This window comes from Mus caroli, chromosome 9, assembly GCF_900094665.2.
Source record: "Mus caroli chromosome 9, CAROLI_EIJ_v1.1, whole genome shotgun sequence".
In the NCBI taxonomy this organism is placed as follows: Eukaryota; Metazoa; Chordata; class Mammalia; order Rodentia; family Muridae; genus Mus; species Mus caroli.
The window spans coordinates 98247517-98256281 of NC_034578.1; the positions used below are offsets into that span (position 1 = coordinate 98247517).

General features: G+C 48.5%; 1 protein-coding gene across 2 annotated transcripts in view; it reads left to right on the forward strand.

Annotated features, from left to right (window-relative positions):
* Positions 1-5890: 5890 nt before the first annotated feature.
* The window catches only part of Ryk (receptor like tyrosine kinase), a 75343-nt gene continuing 72468 nt past the window's right edge, over positions 5891-8765 (forward strand). The window contains exon 1 of one of the 2 annotated variants that reach the window (XM_021171649.1): positions 5891-6210. In XM_021171649.1, the coding sequence (XP_021027308.1) occupies positions 6027-6210 (184 nt within the window). In that variant the 5' untranslated portion in view covers positions 5891-6026. The remainder of the gene's footprint in view (positions 6211-8765) is intronic. The other variant, XM_021171648.2, reaches the window with a different exon arrangement.

Genomic DNA, 8765 nt, shown 5'->3' on the forward strand with positions numbered 1-8765 from the left:
TTGGTGACTCACAACCATTTACAAAGCAATCTGATGCCCACTTCTGGCATGCAGGTGTACATGTAGGTAGAGCACTCATACATAAAACAAATAAATCTTTTTTAAAAAGAAGTGAGGGCTGGAGAGATGGCTCAGCAGTTAAGAGCACTGACTCCTCTTCCAGAGGTCCTGAGTTCAAATCCCAGCAACCATATGGTGGCTCACAACCATCTGTAATGAGATCTGATGCCTTCTTCTGGTGTGTCCGACGACAGCTACAGTGTACTTACATATAATAATAAATAAATCTTTATTTTTAAAAAAGAAGTGAACTAAATTTCAACAGTATAATTTAGCACAGAATATTTAAAATAGTATCACTGACATGTAACCAATATAATACAGATTAATAACACTTGTACATTCTTCAAAATCTGGCGTCTACTTCACTGCTAGCCTATTTCAGTTCCTACCAGCCATATGCCAAACACTCAGTCATCGTGCGTGCATGGCTAAAATGTCTGGTGCCAGGGGTGGAGTTCCGGAGAGCTCTATATGGAGGTGGAAGCAGGTGAAAGTTCTTATTTTACTTAAAATTCTGCAGAGCTACTGAGTGGAATATGCAATATGTGATGTATAATACATGGTATTTTCGACAAACGGCTCCCCATATGGAAAAAATAAAATCGTGTCATGTGCTGCGCATAAACATACGTTCCAGATGGATGAAGAAACGATTTTTTAAAGGAGAAAAGCACAAAAGCATTAAAAATATAAGTGTTATTAATTGGAAGTTCATTTTGAAGCACAGACACAAGATACAGAAACCATAACGGAAAGGATCGTCGGTCATGGAAGATAAAAATCCAAATTTTAAGCAAAATAGTAAGCAAAGTTAAAGGACAATGGATACAGGAGAAGGAATACAAATGAGTTAGAAGACAATCAGCCAACCAAAACCCATGCAAAAGTTGCATATATTTTATTATACTCGGTATTTTATTTATTTCAGTGGGGGGGGGGGGCGCATGAGCACACACCGGCACATGTGTGGAGCACTCGGTCATCCTTTCACCTGTACATCAGCCCCAGAGACAGTCTGTTCCAGGGACCGAATCCTAACCATCAGGCTTTCGAGGCAGGCACTTTACCCTCTGAGCATCTCACAGCCTACCCTGAAACCCAACACTTTAAAATGTAAATTAAAGTGCATAGAAAATTCTCTCTATATATATTGGCTCTATGAAGGACACACATGTACAGAATGCTCAAGCTCACCAGTTATGGAAGGCAATAAAGATCAAACAATAATAAACCAATTTTCTTTTTCCAGTGGCTGTGATAAAACAACAACCAAACCAAACAACACCAACAAAAGACAGCAGCAGCAACTACCACAACAAAACACAAAGACACTTGGGAGGAGGAAGGGTTGAATTGGCTTGCAGCTTACAGTCCGCCACTGAGGGAATCCAAGGCAGGAACTTGAGGCAGGAACTTAAGGCAGGAATGGAAAGAGACCCCATGGAGGAATGTTATTTAGTGGTTTGCTCAGTTTTCATTCTTATAAACCCAGGGAACCACCCACAATGGGTGAGGCCGAGTCTCATCAATCATCCATCAAGAAAATGCCCTGTGGACGTCGTGACCAAAGGCCAGTCTGATGGAGGCAATTCCTCAATTGGTGACTCTAACTTGTATCAGGTTGACAATAACTAACCAGTACAATTTAGCTATTAAGCTTTCTGGTAAAAAAAAAAAACCAGGCACTTTGGTAAAATCTTTTGAAGGGCAACTGAACACAATTAAAACTAAAATTAAATCTATCAAAATTAAAATAGAACTTCCTTTGGCCCAGTGATTTCCTTTCATGGGATCCACCCTTTGAAACATCTACCTATGTGCACCAGGATGTGTGTGCAAGGAAGTGAAGTGTAGTCCCAGGGCAGGTAAGATCTCCCAGGGCTCATCCCAACTGGGCACACCCTGGGAGGAGCTCTGGGTTCCCTGTCACACAAGACTCCTCAACATCTCAAGTTATTTTGATGACTTAAAGAAGCAAACCACAGGGCCAGGAACGGAGCCTTGGCCAGTAGGATACTTATAGAGAACGCATGAGGTCCAGGGCTTATTTTCCAGCGTGCACATAAACCAGGCATGGTGGAGCATGTGTGTAATACCCAGCACCCCAGAAGTGAAGGAAAGGAGATCAGAAGTTCAAGACCTTCCTCAACTATATATTGAGTTTGAGGTCAGCTTGGGGGTAGTGGCCCTGTCCTCCACCTAAAAAAAAAAACCAACCCACAATCATGTGAATCATGATTTTATATATGAAAAAAATTAAGCCCAGCTGTGGATCTAATATATATATGTATGGATGTGTAAATCCTACACAAAAGACTATGGGAACAAGCACCGAGTTGGATGTTTAGGAAGAACAATCAAGGTGTATGTGAGGAGGAAAGTTCATCTTCTGTGCCATGAACTTCTCTAATGTTTGACCTGCTTATAGTGGAACTGGGTTGGCTTACGTGAGGAAAGAGATGGTTTATAGAGTGGCCTTCTTAGGTAATCCAGCAGAGGACCCTAGTGGGAATATAAATCAGTCAGGGGTAGGGGTGGGGCGCCCCTGGCTCTGTGAACTCTGGGCTGCCAGAATATCTTTGTGGGTGCCAACCAGTGGAGATGCTGAGGCTATGCCAGCGCCGTGCATGGGACACCTGTCACTTCATCTCACAGCCTGTGACCAGCCTGCTGTGTTTCCATGCATCCATCCTGTGGTATTTCAAGCCTAAAGCTGGCCTGTGTCTAGAACAGTGAACACCAAGTGTTATGTCCTGACTTTTCTTAACTATGTCTTCAGCCACAGTGACAGGAAAAACCAAGGAGGTTGGCGGTGGGTGGGCAGAGTGTGGTCATGGCTGTGGCCTCCATTTTCCCTGGGGACAAAGAAACCTCAGGCAGAGGTCAGAACTTCCCAGCATCTAGATGCTGAGGCTTACTGGGAAATGTCAGAGACTGCCACCCACACCTTGGCAGGGGTGAGAAGAGTCTTAGAGACCTCTGTCTGACATAGGAAGAGTCTGGAGTCTGAGAGTTCAATAAGAATGTTGCAATTTTCTTCTTATTCAGAGATTAATATGTGAATATAGATGTGAAGGAGGTAGGAAAAGAAGCAATAAAGATGTTGGCAGAACAAACATTCCTGAGGAAGGATTGCACCTAAGACTGGAAGAGAGAGAAAGCCATAATTGAAGCCATGGTAGCTGAAGGGTAGGAGATACAGTCAGAAGGCAAGGGAGAGGTAGGGCTTGAGACCCGCCTTCTCTCCTTGCAAGAACGTGGCCTTTTATTTTAGATGAGCCAGGGAGATATTGGCAGTCAGAAGGCCAGTGAATAATGCATCCGGCTGGTGTTTTACAGGATGGCTTTGGCTGTTGGGAACAGACTGAGTGAGCGAGACAGTAGCAGGCAGGTGCCCTGGGAGTGGTAGGGGTGTGGGGGTGTGGATATGGGCGTGGGGAGGCACCCATAACAGATCAAAGGAGAGGCAGGAGCTGAGCCTTTCTTAGCTGAGGGGCCAATACCAGAATCACCTTTAGGGTTCACAGAAACACAGCTTGGCTCCCCAATTCCAGCTGTTCCTCTCCTTATCTCCTTAGTCGGGGTTGAGCCTAGGACTTTGCATTTCTATAATTCCCTGGTGAAGCAGCTGGTTTGGGAGTCACACGCAGAGACCCTTAAGTTTTCCCCCATAGCACTGATGAAAGCTCACATCCTTGTAAGTACTGAAGGAAGCTCTTTGGCATTCCTGCACCCTAGTGTGCTTCATACAGCAAAAATTCCTGTTGGGTACAGGCTCTGGGTTATGCAGGGGGGTTAGTGAAGAGACTCTGGGAGGATACCTCATTTGAACTGTTTGGTGATGAAACTACACAGAAGTGGCCATTAGAAGGAAGGGTTCATTATGTCAACAGTAATCATAACACTCATAGCAGTCACCCAGTGTCCGCCCAGGTGTTTTATTTATAGCTTCTCCAATTAAATCCTTGTAAAAGCCCTGCAAGTCAGGCCTTAGCGCTGGTGCTTAACCGAGGCTAGGAGAGTTTAATTTTCCCAAGGCCACACCATTGATAAATACCAGTGCTTAGTCCCGCTTGACTGACACCTTTGGGATACATTGTATCATAGTATCTCAAGATGTTACTGGCTAAAGATGTGGAAGTAAAACCCGCCTCTAGAAGACTCAGCTGCCATTCTTGGAGATTATTAGCTTGCTGCAAAAATGTAGACAGCAAACCATTGCTTTCAAGACGGCTCCGCCCCCAACCCCCGCTTTGTTTTCTTGAGTAGAGAGCCCTGTTCACAGCATAGGTTCCCAGAGTCCTTTCTGGAAGGGCCCTGGTTCCCTACGAGGTAGCTGTGGCCACAGGTGACTTGTGTTTTTCATCATTCACTGATGGCTGTGCTTTTGTTCAGTTCATGCCCACTTCCTGGTCTCTTCCTGCAGGGCACTGTATTCTGTGCTGGGGAACTGAAGCTTGACAAATTGAGGCCAGCTTGTCTCCAAATGGAATCCATCCCTCTCACTACAGGAGAGAGGGGGAAAAAATATCAAGATCCAACTATCCTCCTCTTCGGTCTCTCTCCCTGCCCTGGCAGGGGATACAGGTAGTATCTCTCAGGGCCTGAGTGTGGATGGGCAACTGGGAGCTTGAAGCTAGGCCGGGCAGAAAGCAGCTGCTCTCCACAGGCAAGGAGGGAGGTGTAAGGTCAGTGAACGGGTCACAGGGATGGGATGGCCCTGGTCTGGAGGAAGTGAGAAGGGATGCTTGGGAGCCAGCCTGAGTGATGGCTGGTGGAGTAAGCTTGACTGGGGCTTCCCCAAATTCTTCATCAGAGTCTCTGGGATGTATCAGAGATTCTTAACCGGTTTAGGGAGACAAGGGCTTCCTAGAGCAAGGGATGAAATGTAAAAACCACTCCCCAGTATGTGAAAGCACCCATGCACACAGACAGTCATGTACAGCCATAAGCACACACTCACATACATTCCATGTTTTGGAGGGAGGGGCTGGCATGGACCACAGGTTAAAAGCCCAGATACAGGTTGGTTTACAGTTAGGATAATAAAAATTCATCACATGTAAAAACAAGCTTGCTGGGCATGGGTGGCACAGGCCTTTAATCCTGGCACTTGGGAAGCAGAGGCAGGCAGATCTCTGAGTTCAAGGCCAGCTTGGTCTACATAGCAAGTTCCATGCTGGCCAGGGCTACATAGTGAGACCCTGTCTCAAAACAAACAAACAAACAAACAAACAGTAAACCAAAATACAAAATAAAAAGTTTACTAAGGTTTTATGAGGTTTTTTGTTTGTTTGTTTGTTTTCTGGAAAGTGTGTGGCATGTGAATTTCAGGGAACAGACACGCTAACTAGAGGCTGACCTCTGATGGTGGGATAAGGGAAGATTTCTACGTCCCCGTCACTTCTCACTAAATAAAACAGCATTCTTTTCTTTTGAAACAGCATCCAAGACTCAGGGCGTACCTGGGGAAGAATAAAGGGACCAACCGACTCTAGGCCTCAACGACTTGGGCTGGGGACTGGCTATATTAGCCTAGAGCCCTTCGCCTGGCCAGGGCACTTCATTATTGTTTTTGATTAGCTTGTGTCTCTTTATCTCATTTTCTTCATTCTTCGCGCGTTTCACCCTGGCAAACAACGTAATGTTATTTATACCAACCCCTACTCGCGGCCCCCACCCCGACCTCAGGTCTGCGACGCTCTCCCGTGCACGCGCGCCCCAGAACCAGGCGCTCTCGGTCGGGCAGCACATGCGTGCGCGCCCTCGCGCACGGCGGACACGCGCACGCGCGCGTCTCCGCCAGCAGCTTACCCCCCCACCCCCTCCCGTTCCCGGGCGGCGGGTCTGAAGCGGCGGCGCGATGAGCTGGCCGGCCGCCCCCGGCTCGGGGCTGTGAGGCGCTCGGGGCCGGGGTGCGCGGCGGCGCGGCGGGCGGCGGACGCTCCTGCTCCGCGGCGGCCATGCGCGCGGGCCGGGGCGGCGTCCCGGGGAGCGGCGGCCTGAGGGCCCCGCCGCCGCCGCTGCTGCTGCTGCTGCTGGCGATGCTGCCCGCCGCCGCCCCGCGGTCCCCGGCCCTGGCCGCCGCTCCTGCGGGACCCAGCGTGAGCCTCTACCTGAGCGAGGACGAGGTGCGCCGGCTGCTTGGTGAGTGGCGCGGCTCCCGGGGCCTCGTGAGCCCGCGGTGCTGCCGCTGCGCCGCCCGCGCGCGCTCTCTCTCTCTCCCTCTCTGCAGCCTCCCTGCGCGTGTCACTCTAGGCCGCGGAGCTCCGGAGCCTCGGAGTCGGCGCTCGGGACACGGGTGGCCGCTCCTTAGCCTGCTGTGGGTGGCCCACAGGCCACGCCGCCGCCGCGCGCGTGCTTTCTGGTTAGCGAGTGGGGGGCAAGGTGAGCCGGGCGCCCTGGGGTTGTGTGGCATCCTGCACACCTTCGGGCCGACCGGACCCCAAGCATCGGGCTTTGCCTTGGGTTCGTTGAGTGTGACCTGATGCTGCCGTTCCAGGCCACTCGCCTACTCTGCAGACCCTGAAGCGAGAGGAGAACTTGGCGGCTTTGGGTCCGTCGGCGGTGGTTCCGTTTACCTGTTTAGCCCCGTTGTTTGGGGAGTCCGAGTCTGCCCTCCGCTTGGAACTCTGTGCATTCTGAAAATCAGCCCTTGAAGGAAGGCCTGGCCAGCCATCAAAAGGAAGTCTCTGATAGTTAGGGATACCCAGCTTTTGCCGTCTTTTGTGCATGAAGGCAGTCCCTTCACTTTTTCTCGGGGTGTTTTAGAGTGAAGTGTTGGAACTGGAAAGGTCTCCTAAATATCCATTAAGTGTCACTTTTTTAGTGGGCGAGTATGCCTCCCCCTCCGCATCCCCCCCCCCCAGTGTGTGTGTGTGCGCGCGCCCGTGCGCGCGTGTGTATGTGTGTATTAGAAGAGTTTTTTTTTTTTTTTTTTTTTTTTTTTTTCTTTTCCAGACAGGGACTTTATGTAGCCTGGGCTGTTTTGGAATCCACTATGTAGACCAGGTTGGCCTCAAGCTCACAGAGAGCAGCAGCCTTCTGCCTGTTAGAAGAGTTTCTTAGGGTCTGTTGAGAGAGTTTAGCCTCGGAATGAAAACTGCTTTTAGCAGACTGTTTAGACATAGTTGTATGTGTAGGTTTATCGGCTTTAACTAAAGAACTGTGTTTTCATAACATCCTAATTTAACCTTCCTTATAGTCTAGTTGAATTAGCTGAATTTAGTCTAGTGGATTGAAACGGCATCTGAGTTACGCCTGGAGCATGGGAGAAAGGCTTGGGAAAAATAACGATTTGTAGTGCTGCTCCTAGGCGTGCTTTTGTAAAGGGTTGTTTTTGTTGTTGTTAAAAGAACTTACGTAATTGTGACTTTATTGACATGTATTTCCTCTCCTCCTGCCTTAGCCAGGATGGAAGCAGGGAGGCAGAGATAGCTGGCAGCAGACAGGGACGAGTACATGTGCCTACTGTTGCGTGATAGAGTTTTGCTGTTACTTTTATTTATTTTTGTGTGTGTGTACCACGATGTGTTCTGTGGAGGTCAGAGGACACCTTGAAGGTGTGGGCTGTCTTTCCACTATTAATAGGGGGGTCCCAGGGCTCGAACTCATGTCATTTGACTGGACGACAAGTGCCTTTACCTGCTGAGCCATCTAGCTGGGGCCTGATATGGACTTGAACATGTTGTTTTTAGTTTCTTGTTACCCAGTGGGGCAATTACAGGAGATGAGAAAAGTAAGGCTTTAAGTAACTTGCTTAAGGTAACATGGTTTATTTCATATATTACATATATAATATATACCCACACAAGACAGTGTTTCCTGGCTGCAGACTAAGTTATTGAAGGGCATGTGCATTTAGAAGTTTGATTATGGCATGTTAAAAAAGAGACTGTTGTTCATTAGTACTTGAAGTGATACCTTTGTAGCCTGGAACTGATTTTCTTAGGGCAGTAGCTGAGGGGGCACCTGATGGATGAGCACCTGGCCCAGTAGCTTGTGAAATAGAGCGGGGAGCATGGCTCATTAATGCTCCCATCCACCCTTAGGTATTTCAGTTCAGTGCAAGCTGAGTTGTCCTGTCACAGTGTGGTCTCTAGATAGTCCTCTTGCAGAACCAGGGCCTCTTTCTGTCCCTTTAGGTTTCCCTCAGCTGTGCTGCTGTTGAAGGATTCCCATCTGGCTTTGTCTGGGTGGCAAAGTGCAAGTACTGGGATGTTTGCTGGGCCTCCTGAGTGTGGCTGTGATGGTGTGTGCGTGTGAGACTGTTGGAGATAGTGCTTTCCACCACGTTTTCCTTTGCGTAAAGGGTTAAGTGACTTCCAGAAGCTCAGGCAAGCTAGTGTCAATTTTACAGTGTTGCTGAGACCCAGGGTTCCGAATGCCAGGTGAGAACTTGGAAGTTGGAAGTGACAACTCTGTGGGGCTAGCTGTACTTGATAGGAAAAGTGCTTTTAATCCAGTCATTAGCTGCACATAATAGAAATCAATTGAATAATAGCAAAAAGGCCTTGAACCAGAAGCCATCAGCACCCTGCCTTTGGGCTTTTTGTCCTCCAGGTCCCACTGCCCCAGTGGGCGTAGTTCACACAACTGTGGTGGAGTTTGTCTTTCCCTGTTGTCTTTGGAATTTCTAGACTAGTGTGGACTGAACATTTGTCCTCTGGGGTCCTCCTTGTGCTCCTTTTTTTTTTTTTTTT